The 19,942-nt window shown below is 36.3% G+C and overlaps 1 protein-coding gene across 5 annotated transcripts in view; it reads left to right on the top strand.

The window, feature by feature from the left end:
- LOC150098127 (DIS3-like exonuclease 1) overlaps nt 1-19,942 on the top strand; it is a 412,479-nt gene that overhangs the window by 194,198 nt on the left and 198,339 nt on the right. For all 5 annotated transcript variants that reach the window (XM_090406105.1, XM_090406104.1, XM_090406103.1 and 2 more), the window contains exon 10: nt 9,557-9,710. In XM_090406105.1, coding sequence (XP_090262231.1) covers nt 9,557-9,710 — 154 coding nt within the window. The remainder of the gene's footprint in view (nt 1-9,556; nt 9,711-19,942) is intronic.

The following is a 19,942-nucleotide window of genomic DNA, read 5'->3' as shown; positions in this document are numbered from 1 at the left end:
ATTAGTCCCTTGCTTAAGATTTATTATCCATGTATTATTCTTGAATTTTATCAGTTATTATTTAATTATATAATTTTAATGTATATTATACTATTGAAAGGACTCTGTAGTGAATAACATTTATCTTATTACTTTATTCCTCAATAATATTATGAGGAACTCTATGTATGTAACCTTTATGTGCCTTATATAAACTGTAACATATGATTTATTATTAATATTTGTAAATGAAAGTGAAGGAGAAATTAAGTAACTATAATATTTTATTTATTATTTTTCATTGCTAAGTGTAAAGGTATAACCTTATGTAACGCTAATGCTTATGTTTACGTTCTGTTTTGATCATTGCCATGGAGATAGAAATAAAATAGAACGCGCAAGGTAAGGCGTGAGCTTCGATAATTGTGAGAAAAGGAATTAACGAGTTAGATGAGTGAACAAGTTTAGGCGGGGAGAAGAAAGGGATATAAGCGAGAGGTAAAAGTAAACAAGAGGATTGAAGGGCAGGAAATTCAAGGGAGTAGTATTCAGAAGTGTACGGAGATGAGGAGAAAACTTGGAGACAGCTGAAAGTAAAGTCAGCGGTGGCAGTAATAAGAATTTAGTGCCATAATAGGATAACTAAAAGACCAGAAGATTAATAGAAGATTCAGAATAAATGCACACTGAGTTTTAGAATTACTACGTATTCCTATATCGCTTTAAGGAAGGATTGTACAAAGCTCAATTTGTTACACAGTAGTAAACATGAAATAATTATTCTGCCTTAAAGTAAGCCCGTCAAGAATTGTGTAGCACGATAAATAATAATTCAGTTATCTCCTTGAAGAATTCTTTTGAATAGTGTTCTATCGGAGTAATAAGTGAATATAGTTTTGAAATGTGCTCACATTGAATCTAATATGCTAAGGATTAATCCTGGTAAGGACAGTCCTATTTTATTTTATTTCAGTGTGAAAGTTAGGGTGATAGCTCCATCTCGAATATCCTAACATTTACCGTGGCATTTCATTGAATGTAGCCAAAGTTAGGAGTTTGAAAGTAATTCCCCTTGAAGTAATAACTGACGCGATTAATAATATTATAAGTGCTTGCTAAGTGTTAAATGCAGAGTGTAACTGAGAGATACCAGCAAATTTATTTAGCAAGAGATTCTGTAGTGTTGGTCAGTGTGAACAATCTTCTTATTGAGAGAACTGTGAATTTAGTATCTGAAGATTTGAAGTCTAATTTAATATGAATGTTTTTACCTGAAGAACTCAGTTAATTGTATTATCTTATTTTCGGAGCTAAATTTATGTACTTATCATATAACCTTGTATTAAATGTTTTGTTTTATTGATTTCAATATTGAGTGTGCCTGATTCTTTTTCATTGCACCGTTCATAAAAAGTTCGAACCTTGCGGGAGCCCTAAGTGTAAAATGTTAAATTCAGCCTGTTAGAATAAGGAGACTGCTAAGTTAATTGAAGATTGATTCTACTATTTTACATAGGCTAATATAAATATAGGGTGGTGCAGTATAAATATAAATTTCCCTATATTTAGGTTAGTAATCAACCAGCAATTAATTGATTTTATTAAGAACAACTTTACAACAAGATGGCGGATCAAAGGACACAGAAGGATGTTCCAACACCAGAGAGTGGTTTATTCAGGAGTGGAGTCCAAAAAGACGGCTTGTGACTAGTGGTTTGCTGCAGGGTTCTGTTCTTGAACCACTACTTTTCAATTTGTTCATTAACGATATAGGAAAGGATCTGAGAGGAGTGTTCACTTGTTTGCTGATGATGCAAAGTTGGGTAGAGCAATTGTGAGTGCACAGGATGTCAAAATTTTGCAGGATGATTTGGATAGTTTGGAGGACTGGGCTAGGGAAAATGGATGTCAATGTAATCTGGCAAAGTGTAAGGTTATGCATTTTGGAGTGAAAAGATTAGCAGCAGTATATCACATTGGTGGAACCATACTCCAGGAGATTGAGGCCAGGGATTTGGGAGTGTTGGTGGATAGGGATTTGAAGTTTAGGGGGTACATTGCAAAAGTGGCTAAATCAGCTCATCAAATCACTAGGCTTCTGAAAAATACTTTAACAAGCAGAGACAAACAAGTTATTGTTCCTCTGTAATGAGCCTTGATAAGATCCCATCTAGACTACTGTGCCCAGATATGGGCGCCAGGGTTTCTTCTTGATGGGGAGGAGGTGGAGAGGGTCCAGAGACGAGTGACCAAGATGATAGCAGGTCTGTGGAATGAACCTTATGAGAACAGGTTGAAGATTTGTGGGTTGCAAATATTGGTTGATAGTCAGAAAAGGGGTGATATGATTGAGACATTCAAATTACTGAAAGGTTTCTATAAGATTTATCCAGAAGATATTTTTGAGAATAGGACTGTGGTGGGAGGACTAGGGGCTATCCATGGAAGCTGGGCAAGAATGTGGTTAGCAGGGGTGTTAGAGTTAGGTTTTTTACTTGGAGAGTGATGAATGAATGGAATAAGCTGCCAGAGTCTGTTGTGGGTGCTATGACCGTGAATGAGTTCAAGGTGGGGTATGATAGATACTGTGTGAATGTCGAATAGTTGTTCTTGACATGATGTTAGGGTCTCCCTCGATGAGTCTGTCGAGGGAGGCCCTAACATCATGTCCTTGGAGTTGCCCGAAATAATAATAATAATAATAGTAATTGTATCCTGTTATGTACCCTGAAGATGCCAACAGCCTTAGTTGGTGAAACTAGTTGGTATAACATAGTTGTTTATTATATGTACTTGATCAATATAGTCCCATTAGAAGTCATTCCAGAGCTTTTATGGTCAAGAAAAAACGTTTTTTAACATGTTTTAGTAATCTATTTACTTATTAAAGGTGACAGCTTCATTGGACAAAGGAGATGGATACACAGTAGTATACTTAACTTTTGCAAAGGCTTTTGATAGATTTCTGCATGATAAGTTGACAGTAAAAGTAGATGGTTGGGGTGGATATTAGACTAGTGCATTAGATCGGAGATTGGCTATCTGATAGGTATCAGCTATTTGGAGTCTCTTTTACGGTGATTGCTGTTTAACTTGCATGTTAATGATATTGGGCAAGATTTGAATGGGGATATTCAGTTGTCTGCAGATGATGCAAAGTTGGGAGGAACTATCAGGAGTACAGCAGATATTCTGGCCTTACAAGAAGACTTGAATAGATTGAGCGAATGCGTATTGAAGTGGGGATACCAGTTCAGTGTTGCAAAATGTAAGGTTTTTAAGTAACAAAGACAGGATGTAGAATTTACCCTTGTTCGGGATATATTATTGGAGGTGGAGGAAATAAGAGATCTTGGGATGATGGTGTATGAAGATCTAAAATTTTGAGGACACATTGTCCAAATTGTTAGGATAACACAATGAATTCTGGGAATAATGTAGAGGACTTGTAGAAGTAAGGAGATTCTTGTTCTCTTGTATAAAGCCTTGATTAGGCCACACATGGATTATTGTGCACAGATTTGGTGACCTGGTTTTCAAAAGGATGAAGAGATTTTGGAAACGCTCCAGAGGTGACTGACTAATGTAGTTTCTGAGATCATCCCTGGAAGCTTTACAAAGCAGTGAGAAGCAGGTTTTTTGTTTGCAGAGTTGTGAGTGATTGGAATGCCCTGCCTGAGAGTGTGATGTCTGCAGAGAATTTGAGTATACCTTGCCTTAAATACACTCAAATTGATGACCTGTGTGTATGACAAAGGGACCTCTTAAATGAGTCTTAAAATAATAATAATAATCTCAAGCCATCACTAGAAATTAATTAACGTTCTTTCTGAAAACCTATTTACATTGAATTAAATTAAATTACAGGTAAAACAAAATGTGACTTGAAAAGTGCAAAAGTAAAGCTTCACTTCCACATTTTTCAGTTCTCTGTAATTCTCTGACAGCGTCATTTCATTTTGTTCAACAGTAAATAATCATTTGTTGGGTTAATTTTTAACCCAACTCCAAAATACTATTTGAACACAATTGCATTGTGTTCAAATAGTATTTTGTTTTTTGAAACTGTCAATCATTATGTTGCTTGATAAACTTACTGAAAGGAGAAAAGTATGGTATGAGAGAAGATATGAAAAAGTTATTGAGTGAGACAAAAAGGAAGAACAAAAGAGTAAAAAACGTGAGCCTATTGCCACATTATGACAGGAATGGACTGAAGATTGTGTAGATTGTGTAGGAGAAAGAGTGCGCAGTATATAGATGTGTGGCATGACCTTGATGTTCAAAAGGACTTGTACCTATGAGATGGATTGCAATTGAATGGTTTTGAGGTAGTGAAAAAATTGTTTAGTGAAAGAGCAAATATCAGGGGAGCTGGATATATCTGGGTGTTGACATGAAAGCATGGATGTCTGCATTAAATTAAGTTAAAGAAATTGTGAGTGTAATGAGAAACAGAGAGAGAGAGAGAGAATGATAGCTTAAGAAATTAAATTGTATACCAAAGTGAAAAGGGAAAGAATTGGTTAAGGAATCAACTTCAGTTACCTGTATGAACAGAACATGCTTCAAGAGGAATCACCTGAACATTGATGAGCTTAGTAATCAACTTGCATGCCTATACACTAATACCAAAAGCATTGGGAATAAAAGTAAGTTCTTAGTATTGGTAGATGTAGTGTCACCAAAATAATTGGAATTAGTGAAACATGGCAACAAAGGTGAATATTACAGTAAGAGAATGTAATTGGTTCAGTTGTATTCAGGGAGTATCGGCAGAAGACTTAAATCCAAGTAGAGTAAAATTTTCCATTGGTAGTATGAGTAATACATGCACTGGTTTCAAAGCTGTTTGTTGTGAGATATAAATTAACCAAAAAAAAAAAAAAATGCACAATGCAAGACCAGTATCTTCTGAAGAGGACTATGAACTGTGTACACAGATAAATTAAATGTAATAGATACCATAGGAATTATCATTATGCGCACTTTCAATAAAGGGGTTATAGATGCCATTGGATTGTTATATAAACTTAGAGGAATCAGTATGCAAAATTTACTTATGACATGGATAGAAGTATGTCTGACTAATTAGTATCAGAAAGTAATGTATGGAAGAGTATAAGTTCTTTTCGCTATACACTTTGGTATTAACTGGGTCTAGCTACTCACTGATGAAGCCTCAAAAAAGGCTGAAACCGGTCTGGGTAGTGACCTCTCCACCATAATGTAATAACAGCATACATTTCCTAGGAAATGTGTTTTTATATTATGGAAAATACCTAAGAATAGTGATCAGAACTTTACCGACTTTGCTGCGAGATTTCCGGTATTGCACTACGTGCTAGGGTCGCTTGCATTTAGCGGACGCTTAGTGATCGCCGATACTTTATAGTTTACTATACTATATTCGGCAAGAAACTCTCTGATTCCAATCCTTGAGTTTCTTATTCGGTTTTAAAACAATGTGGGATTTAATATCCCCTTAATTTAAATAATGTATGGAAGTTCTTAGTTTGAGAGCATGAAGGTGACTAGTGATGTACTACAGGGTTCTGTGCTCATGCCACTGTTATTTTTTTGCGACTCCCACTTCAGGCCTCCAGTAAACAGGGCTATAGTCTCGCACTGGATGATGAAATTTATCTTCCACCTAATTTGACTTTATATATGGAGGATTATGGTGTCTTAATATTTTAGATGCAGTGAACAATCATATTGTCTTCCTTGGGAACATTAATGTCTGTAGCTCAAAATTGGCTTCCATTCTCCAGTTCCACTGCAATTTCATCAAGCAAGTAGGGATACTGAGGTATTTCCCTCAGTATCCCTACTTGCACAACACAGATAATCCATTTTTACCAGAATATTAGACAACCCATCATCTTGCCAACACCCTTGACCTCTTCCTAACATGCTCTCCTGTCACATATACTGTGGATGTCATTTCTCCTCTTGGTAATGCTGGCAACCTGATCCAACTTTCCTTCACTTTAGAATATCCTACACCTATCCATTCTTAGTCTCATGTATTTTGGCATTACAAGGGTGCCAAATGGGACAACTTCCATGATTTCTATTCCTGCTTTCCATGTTTCCTTACTGTTTCAGTTCTCCTGATTCAAACACTTGATCAGACTGAATAACACAAATAATTATAACTGGAATGAAGGCTCTCATCCCTCACTCCACTCAAAATATCCAACTAGTATCCAAACATTGGTTCTCCAAAAATTTTTTAAACAGTCTGAAAAAAAAAACATCAATAAATCTAAATCCAATTTTGAAAAGGACAAATGCCACAAACTTATCATTCTCTTCTAATGGTAGTCAAGCTTTCTGGTCCCTAGCCATTGTGTTCAACTTCTGCTTTCACTGCTCTCACATCCAGATGATACTGTTGTGATATCACCCAAAGCAAGAAGATCTATTGGCATTATTCTTTTCTTTTAATTCCTTCATTAATAACCACTGCAAAAGTATCCTCCACCCCATGACGAACTACTAACTCCATTCTCACATTTAGTTTTCTGCCAGAATGATATTAGAAAAATTTTGAATAACTTGGACATAACCACCTGTTGTGCTAAACACTTGTTCTCTAGCATTAACACATATACCATATTGCTTCCATTCTCTCAAAAACTGTGGACAAGATTTTCAACAACCAAATTTTACACGGCCTGGAATCAACCAGCTAATTAATGAACAACAATATGGATTCAGCCAGCTCAATCCACAGCTGATCTTCTAGTATTCATCATACACCTCTGAACTGAAGTCATGGAAAGGTTCAGAGAAAATCACATTTTTGCTTTTGACATTTCTGAGGTGTTTGATCTGGTGTACACAGAAAGCATTCTGCTCAGCAAACTACCATCTACTAGATTGTCAGCTTTCTCTCTGCTTGCTCCATGAAAACCTAGTAGATGGTTTTCTGTCCTCAGATTTCCCAGCCACTGTAGGTGTACCCCAGGGATCTGTACTTTCATTTCACTCTTCATCCTGTACATAAATGACCTGCTTTCAGTGACCTCAAATCCTGTTCATAGCTATGCTGATGACAGTGTACCTCAATCTTCCTTCTTATTTGACAAACATTTCAATTCCCAGATATTAAATGTATGAAAATCCTCCATATTTGCATTCCAGAGTTGACTTATGTCATCTTTTTATGCTCTCCTTCTCCACTGGCATGTACCTTACACCTTGGAAATTAGTCCATGTCAAACCTATTCTTGGACATGGAGAGTAGTTATAAATGATAAATCCTTACCATTGAACTACTGCTCAGTCTCTCTCACCTTGGTTCTCTCCAAAGTAATGGCGACAACTGTTGACACCCAGCTCATATGCTGTCACTCAACTAATAAATGACCACTAGTATAAATTCTGTCAATGCCATTCAACAGGGGATCTGCTCTTCTTTGTTGCCTATCTCTGGATAAGTACCATTTAAAAGTTTGGTGAATAGTAAGTGGTTGCACTTTACATCACCAAGGCTTCTAACTGGGTCTAGCACCAGTAAGGCTCTCTTTATTGGATCTGTTGTGTTACTTCTGCAGTTGGGTTGTCAGTTTAGTCACTGAAATGAACATTGCACATGATGGTGGATGTTCCCTGTCTTCTAACTATGCAATAAAGCTGGAGTCCTGCAAGGTTCTGTACTCTCACCCACCCTCTTTCTTCTCTATGTCATACATCAGGGACCTGCTTCATTTCACCATTGATCCCATAAATGGTTTTGCTGATGACAAGTGAGAAGTCATGGAACTTGGATGACAAAGTCATCCAAGTTCCATCAAAGAATGGTAGGGAGATCAAAATTTAGGTGTGTAGAAATTGTTGCTCTGCAGGTTGTGGTGGTTTGTTTGGTGCAAGATTTGTCAAGTGAGAAGGAGGAATGTAGTGTAACAATTTCTACACACCTAAATTTTGATCTCCCTACCATTCTTTGATGGAACTTGGATGACTTTGTCGATTTCATTGGCTGCAAAACACATTTCTGCCTTATTCCCCATTAAGAACCATACACAGTGTACCCATTAAGTAGTGAGGTTGCTTTTTTACAAGACAGCCCTTTGAATAAAAGTAACAAATGTCTTTATAGTTTTTACTGCTAGAGTGTGTTGTAATCACAAGTGCAACTTTCCTGTTGAGTGACACAGCAGTTTTTGTTTGGCAACCATCGAAATAAGAGTGTGAGTGGAGCATGTCAAACATTGATTCACTCTGTGGACAGCCAGTTTCTGCATGGACAAATGAAAATGTGATGAAAGCTAGGGAAATTGTTGCCCATGACAGGTGAATAACCACTAGGCTACTCAGTGTATAGCTTGATGTTGGTAAGGAAATGGCTAGATTAATTTTAGAAAGAAATTTGCACAAGAGGAAGATTTGTTCAGCACATGTTGACACACGAACAGAGAGAACACTAGGTTACATGTCAAAATTTCATCCATGCAGTTGATCAAGATAGTGATGTGTTGCAAAGAATTGTCAATGGTGATGAAAGTTGGTATTTTCAGTTTGATCCAGAAACGAAATACCAGAACATGGAATGGTGTGGAACGTTTTCTCCTTGGCAGAAGAAAGGTTGCAAAAATCATGTGTCGAGACAATGGTCATTGATTTTTTTTTTTCAGTGCTACTGAAATTATCCACTGTGAATTTCTTCCTGAGGGCATCACAACAAATGGTCAGTATTATTTAGGAGTAATGCAATGTCTATATGCCCACATGCAACATGTTAGGAAAGAACTGTTCCACAGCAACAATTGCTTTCTGTTGCACGGCAACACGCCCTTGCACTTTTCTCTGCCTATGAAGCAGTTTCTGGCTTCGCAGTCGATCTGTGGGATCAAACATCCCCCCCCCTTCCCATTTGCCAGATTTAGCTCCCACAGAATTTTTCCTCTTCCCAAAGATGAAGTGTGTCTTGAAAGGGAGAGTGCTTCAGTGACATTGAGGACATCCATCACGGTGTGACTCAGACACTGAAGGAGGTTCCCATTCAGGACTTCCACGATGCCTTTGAACACCTGTATGACAGATGTAAACATTGTGTGAAGTTGGAGGGAGATTAATTTGAATCTGTGTAATTGACAATTTCAAATATAGTTCTTTGTTTTGATATAATAATTGTTGTCTCATTACTTAACGAGCACACTGTGTATTCTCCCAGCCTTACCTTTTGACAACACTCAAATCCCTAGTCAAGATGAGATTTCTTTCCTTGGGATTATCTGGACATTAAGATTCTCTAAGTAAATAAATAAAATAAATAAGAAAACTTATTGCTATTCCAAGTGTATTTTGCTATGCTGAAATTTTCACTAAATGTATGAAATAGCCATTCTGAATCAGTTACTTCTGTTTCTGTTATATTTGTCTATGATGTTGGGATCAGATTAGTTATATGTATATGTTATACAGTAGTATTGTTCCATTATTTGCATTTGTCCATACTTTGTCCATACTAACAAATAGTATGGACAAAGTACTTATTAGTCATCACATGATTTGTCTGATAAATTTAAAAATAAATATCTAAAAACATATTTTTTCTCTTTTGCAGGATAATTGTAAGAATAGATAATTGGGATGTAGAGTCTCAGTATCCTACAGGTCACTTTGTCAGATCACTTGGGGAAATTGGCCTTCTAGAGACTGAAATATCTACTCTTCTTGTTGAACATGGGATCACAACATCATTGTTTTCAAAAAATCTGGTATGCTATACTTCTGTTTCATAGATTTGTCAAAAAATGAAAATATTTTCTGTATAGATAAGTGCAAAGTATAATAATACAAAAGAAGCACTTTTATTATAATACATGAATCTTTTAAGTCTTAGTGAGTTCAGATTGATGGCATATCAAAATTATGATATTTTTACTTCAAACGTGTTTTGAAAACATACATTATTAGTTCCTTACAACTCCCCTTTAGCACCACTATTTTAATACTAATACTGCTGTGTTAAATTAGTGTTGCTTCATGAAGTCAGTTTAGTTTCTACAGTTGTTACTTACAATTATAATAACGGAATTAACTCATGTTAAATATTCTTTATTAGTAGAATTTTCGCCTGAGTATCACAGGCATCATCAATACAAGCACAAAGGCTAATTAAACAATAACTGACTTATTCACATAGCGCCACCTAAGTAGCTAAAGTAAGATAACTAAAATGATAACAATTAACTTGAATTTCCTAAACTAGTTTAAAAAAAAAAAAAACTGTATTATTATTATTATTATTCCGGGCAACTCCAAGGAGTCGACAGACTCATCGAGGGAGGCCCTAACATCATGTCAAGAACAACTATTCGACATTCACACAGTATCTATCATACCTCGCCTTGAACTCATTCATGGTCGTAGCACCCACAACAGACTCTGGCAGCTTATTCCACTCATTCACCACTCTCCAAGTAAAACACCTAGCTCTAACACCCCTGCTAACCACATTCTTGCCCAGCTTCCATGTATGGCCCCTAATCCTCCCACCACCAGTCCTATTCTCAAAAATATCTTCTGGATAAATCTTATAGAAACCTTTCAGTAATTTGAATGTCTCAATCATATCACCCCTTTTCTGCCTATCAACCAATTTTTGCAACCCACAAATCTTCAACCTGTTCTCATAAGGTTCATTCCACAAACCTGCTATCATCTTGGTCACTCGTCTCTGGATCCTCTCCACCTCCTCCCCATCAAGAAGAAACCCTGGCGCTTATATCTGGGCACAGTAGTCTAGATGGGGTCTTATCAAGGCTCAATACAGAGGAACAACAACTTGTTTGTCTCTGCATGTTAAAGTATTTTTCAGAAGCCAAGTGATTTGATGAGCTGATTTAGCCACTTTTGCAATGTACCCCCTAAACTTCAAATCCCTATCCACCAACACTCCCAAATCCCTGGCCTCAATCTCCTGGAGTATGGTTCCACCAATGTGATATACTGCTGCTATTCTTTTCACCCCAAAATGCATAACCTTACACTTTGCCACATTAAATTGACATCCATTTTCCCTAGCCCAGTCCTCCAAACTATCCAAATCATCCTGTAAAATTTTGACATCCTGTGCACTCACAATTGCTCTACCCAACTTTGCATCATCAGCAAACAAGTGAACACTTTCTCTCAGATCCTTTCCTATATCATTGATGAACAAATTGAAAAGTAGTGGTCCAAGAACAGAGCCCTGCGGCACACCACTTGTCACAAGCCATCTTTTGGACTCAAATCCTGAATAAACCACTCTCTGGTATCTCTCCATCAACCACCCTCCTATCCATCCCATCTGCTCCAGTTTACTGATTAGGGTTCCATTTGGTATCCTGTCAAAGGCCTTGGTAAGGTCCAGTAGTATCACTGTAAACCCATTACCCCTTATCCAGTTCAGCCATCACTGTGTTAAAAAACGTGAGCAAGTTACTGAGGCATGATCTACCCTTCACAAAACCATGTTGTCCCCCATACAATATCCCATTTTCATCTATCCAATCCTGTATTCTTTTCTTGACTAATTTCTCCAAGACCTTGACAACGATTCCTGATATGCTAATTGGTCGGTAATTTACAACAGCATTCTTGGAACCTCCTTTATGCATTGGAACTCTTTTCCTCTCTTTCCACTCCCTCGGGACTAACCCAGACCCGAGATGCAAATTAAACAAGAAGAACAAGTACATGTGTATATATGTACAAGTACATGTGTACTGTATATATGTGTATACAGTTATAAAAGTTAGTACCCTATAAATCATCTAATTTTTCGTATCTCCCACAAAGGGGGATAGACAACCTAGTAGATGGTAGATGATCTGTTTAAGTTAGAGGAGTGAAGTAACGTTTCACACGTTTCTTTGAAAAGCTGTTCCATGAGGAACCGACTTTTGTGAATGACTTTTGTCTTGTTCCACTGAACTCTGTCTGGTGTTGATGGCATGCTCTGCAAGTCCAGACTGTTCAGGTTCAAGGTACTGAATATACGACTTGTGTTCTTCTAACTGGATAAGCACATCTTCCTGTTTGTCCGAAATATGATAATCCACAAGAGTAGGGATTCTGGTAGACATCTGGATAGCTTAGTTGTGGGAGGTTTTCTTTCGGAGACGTGAGGAAGGTGGAGATTTTTCTGATGGGTCGAAAAGCAACACGAATATTTAGTGGTTTTAACACTTTAGCTATGTGTTCGCTAAAGCTTTGCACCTAGGGGATAGGTACATGTGTTATTTCTTCTGTATTTGAAGAGGATGTTGAAACACAACTACTCAACGCTCCTTTTATGAAGGAATTCTTATATCCATTGGATAAAAAGGAGGAATTGATATATTGCAGCTCTTTCTGTAATAGTTCTTCTGATAAACAAAAGGAGTGGGCTCGATGAACCAGTGTTTTTATAGTACCTACCTTTTGACTGGGATGGTGATGTGATTCAGCATGGATGTAATGTCCTGCATGTGTCTCCTTCCTATAGACTGTGAATTGTAGGTTACCATCTGGTTGGAAGAATTAAAAGATCAAGAAAGGCTAACTGTTTATTTACTTCTAGGGTGAACTGCATACTTGGATGAAGTGCATTTATTTTTGAGAGAAACTATTGTAATTCTTCAGAAGTGCCCTTCGATATGGCAAAAATGTCATCCACATATCTGAACCAATGGTTAGGTCTAGGTGAAATGTTGTCAAAAATACGTTGTTCGAAGTGTTCCATGAAGAAGTTGGCAATAGCAGGAGATATAGGGTTACCCATTGCTGTTCCTTCAATTTGTTGGTATAACTGGTTTTTGAAGGAAAAATAACCAGACTTTATTACAAATTCAAATAATTTGACTATGTCTGGAGGAAATTCTTGGTGTAATAATTGAATGCTGTCTGCTAATGGAACATTCGTAACCAGACATAGAGTTCAGTGGAACAAGACAAAAGTCATTCACCAAAGTTGTTTCCTCTTGGAACGGCTTTACAAAGAAACGTGTGAAACATTACTTCACTCCCCTAACTTAAAACAGATCCAATGGTCTACATCTATCCCCTTTGTGGGAGATAGTACTCTATAAATCAGCTAATCTTCCCTAACTTTTATAATTGTATACACATATATAGTTTTTTTTTGTTGTTGTTTTAAATAAGTTTAGGAGATTCAAGTTAATTGTTATCATTTTAGTTATCTTACTTTAGCTACTTAGGTGGCGCCATGTGAATAAGTCAGTTATTGTTTAATTAGCCTTTGTACTTGTACTGATGATGCCTGTGTTACTCAGGCGAAAATTCTACTAATAAAGAATATTTTACGTGTGTTAATTCTGTTATTATAATTGTAAGTAATAGTCTATTCACGGTATTTCCTTCTACAGTTGTTATTGTTGTGTTTGCAGAACTGTGCAGTGTTTTATTTTTACATTTTTGTTTTGTCAATTCTTAATAATGACTGGTAAAATTTTTGAAAAGCCATTTTTCAGATTATAAAAAAAATGCAATACCTTTACATTCAATCGAAAATCGATTATAATAAACATTCTACATTCTTTTGCTTAAAGTGCCTCCTGGCAAAATGTTTTTTTATCTTTCTTATCCATGAAAGGCTATAGTACATCAGTGCCATGGGTAGGTTAAGGAATTATTTATTTATTTTTTTTTTTATTTTTACATAGTCCAGAAATCCTGCTCTAGAGACCAAACATGCAACTTTTTGTAGCCACTTCAAGTCTCCAGTAATCTGGACTGTGGTCTTGCATCAGACAATGAAATTTATCTTCCATCTAAAGACAACCACAGACATCCATGTCCAAGACAGGATTCAAACTGATTGGTATTGGAGAGTCAGTACACTAACCACTCAGCCAACCAGGCCAGCAACATGAAAGATACTTTTATTATTATTTTCCTTCCAAGACTTAGGTGTATCTTGAGTGTCAACAACATGATCTTCACAATTTACTTAGTTCCTGTTTTCTGCCATTTTCTTGACATTTGGTTGTAACACCATTACACCCTCAATGTATTAATGACTTTGATTGATTTTTGATTATTGATTTTTGTTTTTCACAAGGTAAAAGAACACTGGAGAATTGAGTAGAAAATAAATTCATAACTACAGCCTGAAACCAATGCAGAGTCTAAGGAGTTGAACAACAAGCAAACGTGCTTGAGTAGTCATTACTGTAACCATATCAATATTTGTAACACTCATAGTTTAACTTTTTCCCATCCTCCATTTTCTCACATTTTTCAAAAATTTCTTTTACATAGTATGTAAGCATGCTCTTTAAACACACACAGCAACATTACTGACATGGTAATTGTCCTAATCTTAGCTCTTAACAGTTATCTAATTTTTTTTTAAGACTTAGTATTGACTGAGTATGGTTTGAGGCTACCTGGTGTGACGACATGCTGTTATGAAGCTCCTGTAAGATCAGTGATTTTTGTTAATTTATTGAGTGTTTTCATAGATTACTTGATGTATCTTGAGCATATTATTGTTGTTTTTTAGGGTATTTATTGTATTAGTGCATTTTGTAACTTAATTGTAGAGATATTGTTAGTTTTTAAAAGTCATAAAATTGGCACCAAAAATTCACTGCAGCTGGGTGGTGTCTAAAGCACAGGTTAAAGTAGTTACTACTGAGGAGAACCTTTGTCTCAGTGAGCAGAAACATTGCAGCAGTGATGATAATATAACCAAGAATAATCTGGCATTAAAAATATCCCAATTAAAATAAATTATTAGAAAATTGAAATAAATGTCACTGTTAATAAAAGTGCTGGTCTGTCGTACTGTTGTGTACCTTCCCAAAAAAGCACTGGTAGTTAGCTTTCCATGGCAACCTTCTGATCTTTTTGTAGATATTATTCTTCCAACTAAAATAACCAGCATGCATGACAAAGGAAGGTTTCTGATTCCACATATTTTGAGCATGTGTGATTCAGTCACCAGGATTTTGAAGCTTGTTTATATTACCTTGTCATACTTCCAGGCTTTGGGCCTCACTGCTAAAGACATGCTATTGCCTTTTTGTTAGTTAATGTATATCAAGTAAATTTGACTTCTCTTGTATTTGGGTTAAACTGAATGTTATTCCATTTGAGAAGAGGATTGTTAAACACCAAAACTTCATCTATTATGGTGAATCATCATAATGGATTTAGTTTTTATACTTGTCCACAGAAGCTCTTTTTAGCATGAATGCTTATTCAAGAAGCGTGCTGAGGACATATTATATATTGGTGTCCAAAAGCTAAAGGCAAACTATATTTGTATATAAAAAAAATTTTCATGACTACAGCCACATTTAGACATAAATTTATTGCCAGCATACTAATAAATTATATTACAAAAAAATGTGTTATAAATTTCATACAAATTAAATTGCAATGTGTTTTTGGCAAAAGTTGCAAATTTTCTGAAGACATAGTAAGGAATTAATGTACAGTGCTTACGTAAAATTATAGAGAGACAACATCCTTTAGAGCAAGGATGATGCCTTGCTTGTTTTTTGGAGGGGAATGTCAAGCAGCAATACATCTCTCTATTGTGTTCCAAATGTGTTCTTTTGGGTTGAGATCTGGTGATCTTGCTGGCCACTTGATTCAATTAATATCCTCAGTCTCCAGAAGTATCTCCACTGCTTGTCTACAATGTGGTATGTCATTGTCATCCATAAAAATGAATTCTTCACCTACAGCACCATGGAACAGTCAAACATAAAGTTGAAGAATTTTGCTTCAATATTGTTCACCAGTCATATTCCCTTTTTACAGCACTTGTAGCTTGGTACATCCATTAAGCATAATGCCTTCCCACACCATGATCCCATCACTGCTTTTTCTGTCACTTTTAAGAACATTCTTGCGATGGTAAGCAGTACCTAGATGTTGAAGGTTTTTTCACTTGGTTGTACTATAAATTAAAGATGCCAAAAAATTATATTCTTGGTTTCATCATTTATCCAGGTGTAAGCAAACAAAATTTGTGCGTGATGTCACTTCACTAGGGCTACTTGTATATAGGGACTAATGACTTCACATCAATTACTTTAGTATCCCATAATGCAATACAAATATCTTTACGGACATGTATAATGCTATGCATTATGGAAATGGCAACTACCCAGATCGGTTTCCACCTTTATTGAGATCTCATCAGACAGACCCAGAAGTGATGCAGAAATGATGAAGTACAAGTAGTCCAGTTGTGCAAACTTTATTTGCTTACACTTGGATAAAGGATGAAATCAAGAATATAATTTCTTGAAATCTTTAATTTATAGTATCTTCTTCTTATTGTGCTATCTTCTATCGAAGGTCAGCGAACAAACTGCGGTCTTGTGCTAATCTGAGCAGTTGTGCACTGCTCTTTCCTGTCCACGTCTTGATGTTGTCAAACCATGATATTCTTTTTCTTCCTCTAGTTCCTTTGCCATCAATTCTTCCTACCAAAATAGTTTCTAGAAGTTGGTATTTGCTGTTTCTCATGATGTGGCCAAGATATGATGTTTTTCGTTTCTTGATTATTTGTACAAGATGTTTAGCTTTGCCAATGGATTTTAAGACCTCTTCATTCTCAAAGGCTTTGATTTTCTTGATGGTTGTCGCCTTCAATGTCCATGTTTCAACTCCATAGAGCAGAATAGACCACACGTAACATTTCAGCATTCGGCATCTGACTTCCATGTTTAGGTCTTTATTGCAGAATAGTGTTCTCATTTTCATGAAGGACTGCCGTGCAACTTCAATCCTTGTCTTTATATCTATTTCTGGATCCCACCGTTCATTAAGCCAACAACCAAGATATTTATATCTTGACACTTGATCAATATTTTTCCCATTGAGTGTCAGTTTCATTGATGAGGCTGGATGTTTGCTGATGATCATGTATTTTGTCTTGTTGATGTTTATATTTATTCCCATTCTTTGGCTTTCTATGTATACTCTGTCAATGAGTTTTTGGAGATCCATAATGTTATCTGCAATTAGCAGGTGTCATCTGCATATCGTAGGTTGTTAACAATCTTTCCATTTATTGTGATTCCCTCTGGACATTCTTCCAATGCTTTTTTAAAGATTACCTCTGCGTATATGTTGAACAGGAGTGGTGAGAGCACACATCCTTGTCTCACTCCTCTTTTGATGTTAATATCACTGGTGGTAATGTTGTCTAATTGAACAGTAGCTGACTGATTCCAATACAGATTTGTTATTAGTCTTATGTCTTGTTCGTCTAGCCTTGTTTGTTGAAGGACTTCTATTAAGTTAGTGTGTCTGACTTTGTCGAATGCTTTTTCAAAATCTATGAAACACATAAAGACAGACTTCGGTTTTTCTATGCATTTTTGTATCAATGTTTGGGTACAGAAAAGGGCCTTTCTAGTACCAAAACCATTCCGAAAGCCGAATTGTGTTTCACTTAGAGTTTCTTCACTTTTTCTATAAATGCGATTCTGAATTACTTTCAAAAATATTTTTAATGTTTGGCTCATTAGACTAATAAGTCGGAAGTCACCACAGGAATTCACTTTGGGTTTCTTTGGGATAGTGATAAATGTAGATTTGAGCCAATCTGATGGAAATTCATCACTTTCATATATTTCATTAAATAGTTTTTCAAGAAGTTTGATGTTATCTGGTTCTATTAATTTTAAAAATTCTGTTTGCACACCATCTGGTCCACTGGCTTTTCCTGTTTTACTTGTTCGTATAGCATTCTCTATTTCACATTTCATGATTGCTGGTCCTTGAATGTTATCTTTTATATTTATAGGCTTCTGTCTAGTATCATTGAAAAGTTCTGTTACATATTTTATCCAAATCTGTGCTTTATTCTCTTCTTCTAGAACTATTTTTCCATTTTCGTCTCTTAGAGACACTATTTGCTTTTTCCTCAGTTTTCCGGAAATTTCGTTGATTGTGCTATCTTCTATCGAAGGTCAGCGACCATCTGGGCGAACAAACTGCGGTCTTGTGCTAATCTGAGCAGTTGTGCACTGCTCTTTCCTGTCCACGTCATGATGTTGTCAAACCATGATATTCTTTTTCTTCCTCTAGTTTCAGCATCTTTCTCTAATCCAGAGTTTTAGTAAGAAGGTTTGTTGTTTCAAGGATGTTTCAATCCTCCATTCTTCACAACAAACCTGAAAAGTCTGGATTGGCTCAACACGGATTGAAACTGACCACAGCATCTTTTGGTCCAGGACTCGCCTCTTACATAGATCCCGTTATAGGTTCAAACGTTTGTTCAAAGAAAGCGTGGAGGCCTTGCTCCATCGCCCCAACCTGAATCATAATGACTGTATATCTATATCAAAAATCTGGGAAAGTCTAATCAAGATTACTCATTAATTAATGAGTAATCTTGATTAGATGTGGAAATATGACTTGGGGAAATATGGCGTATGTGGAAATATGACTTTTGCATCACTTCAACCTTGATATCACTTCTGGGTCTGGCTCCCAATCATGAGACCTGAATAAAGGTTGAAACTGGTCTTGGTAGTTGCCTTTCCCATAATGCATAGTATTACACATGTCCATAAGGATAATGTGCATTGTATTATGTAATACTAATGTATAGTATTATCACACAGTTTGTCGAGATATCCTCATTAATGACTTCACATTAATGCAATTGATGTGAAGTCATTAGCCTCTTATATACAAGTAGCCCACTTGTAAAGTGAATTTACATGCAATCTTTGTTTAGACTTGGATAAAATGAAACCAAGAATATAATTTCTTGGCATCTTTAATTTATAATTTATGGTAAACAGTACCACTTTCACGGCAGATCAAGTGTTGTTTAGAATCAGAGGAAAGACTAAAACGACTATCATCTGTAAAGAGTACAGTAGCCCATTGGTGTCGTGTCCAGTTTTTATCTATACAACACCACTGAACAAAGACAGCTGAGTGGCTGATGAATGTGGACATAAACTTATAATTCAAATGATGACTCACTATGTAATTATGTGCAATGGTTTATTTTTATGATTTTATATATACATATATTTTATATTCTGTTTCTTAAGATTGCCATTTAATTTTTATTGTACTTGCTGTGTACCCATACGATAAATAAATATCTAGGGCACCACATTAAAAATAGTCAGAACTTATTATTATTATTCCTGACACCTCCAAGGAGTCTGAAGACTCATCGAAGGAGGACACCTATTGTACAACTCTCCATCTGCACTACTACACAGAACCTCTACTATCAATCACCTTCATCAATGCCATCTACTGCCCACCACAGCTAGTACTTTTCGTCTGTAAATTGTATGTGTTCTGAAGGGCCGATTTGTCTGTATGCAGGATGAAAAACCTGAGTTTCTGGGAGAAAAAAATCCTGCTACCTCCGTATGAGATCGGCTAACTCACCTTCAGTTGAAAGAGTCCATATAAAGATTCCTTCCATCATGATGAGAATCGAACTTAGGCCTTTTCTAATCGAAGGGCACAACGTACCGTCGTTCTTCCAATTGCGCTACGGAGGCGCTAACTTTAAAGAAATAAAATCTCTGCACTGCTTTCAGACCGCATATGAAGATGATTTTTCCTTGTATGTTGTGCTAAAAATCAGGCTCTCTTTCCTTCTCTTTCTCTTTCTCTCTTCCACATGTACAAAGTCTCTTGTTCTTGCAGCTTGTTGTATTATGGTCATACCAGGAGATCATCTAGCATCTACCTTGAAAAACACAAGAGTCATTTGCCACCATAACTGTGATCATCCTGGTCTAGCTGACCATACCTTGGACACCATGCACAGAATCACATGAGAAAAAACTACTATGCTGAACTGCAGTAAATATAAACATGAAAGACTTTTTCAAATCAGCAGCAGATTTACAAAACCAACCAAATCTAAATAAATATGGTTGCATGAAACTTCCCAAGATTTGGGAAGCAGTAATTCTTAAGCCTCCAAGACTAGCTAGCGTGCACACACACACAA

This window comes from Typopeltis vanoorti, chromosome 16 (genome assembly GCF_054136105.1).
Source record: "Typopeltis vanoorti isolate ZY-2024b chromosome 16, IOZ_Tvanoo_1.0, whole genome shotgun sequence".
Classification (NCBI taxonomy): domain Eukaryota; kingdom Metazoa; phylum Arthropoda; class Arachnida; order Uropygi; family Thelyphonidae; genus Typopeltis; species Typopeltis vanoorti.
The sequence above is the reverse complement of the archived record's forward strand: the minus strand, read 5'-3'. Positions and strand labels throughout refer to the sequence as shown.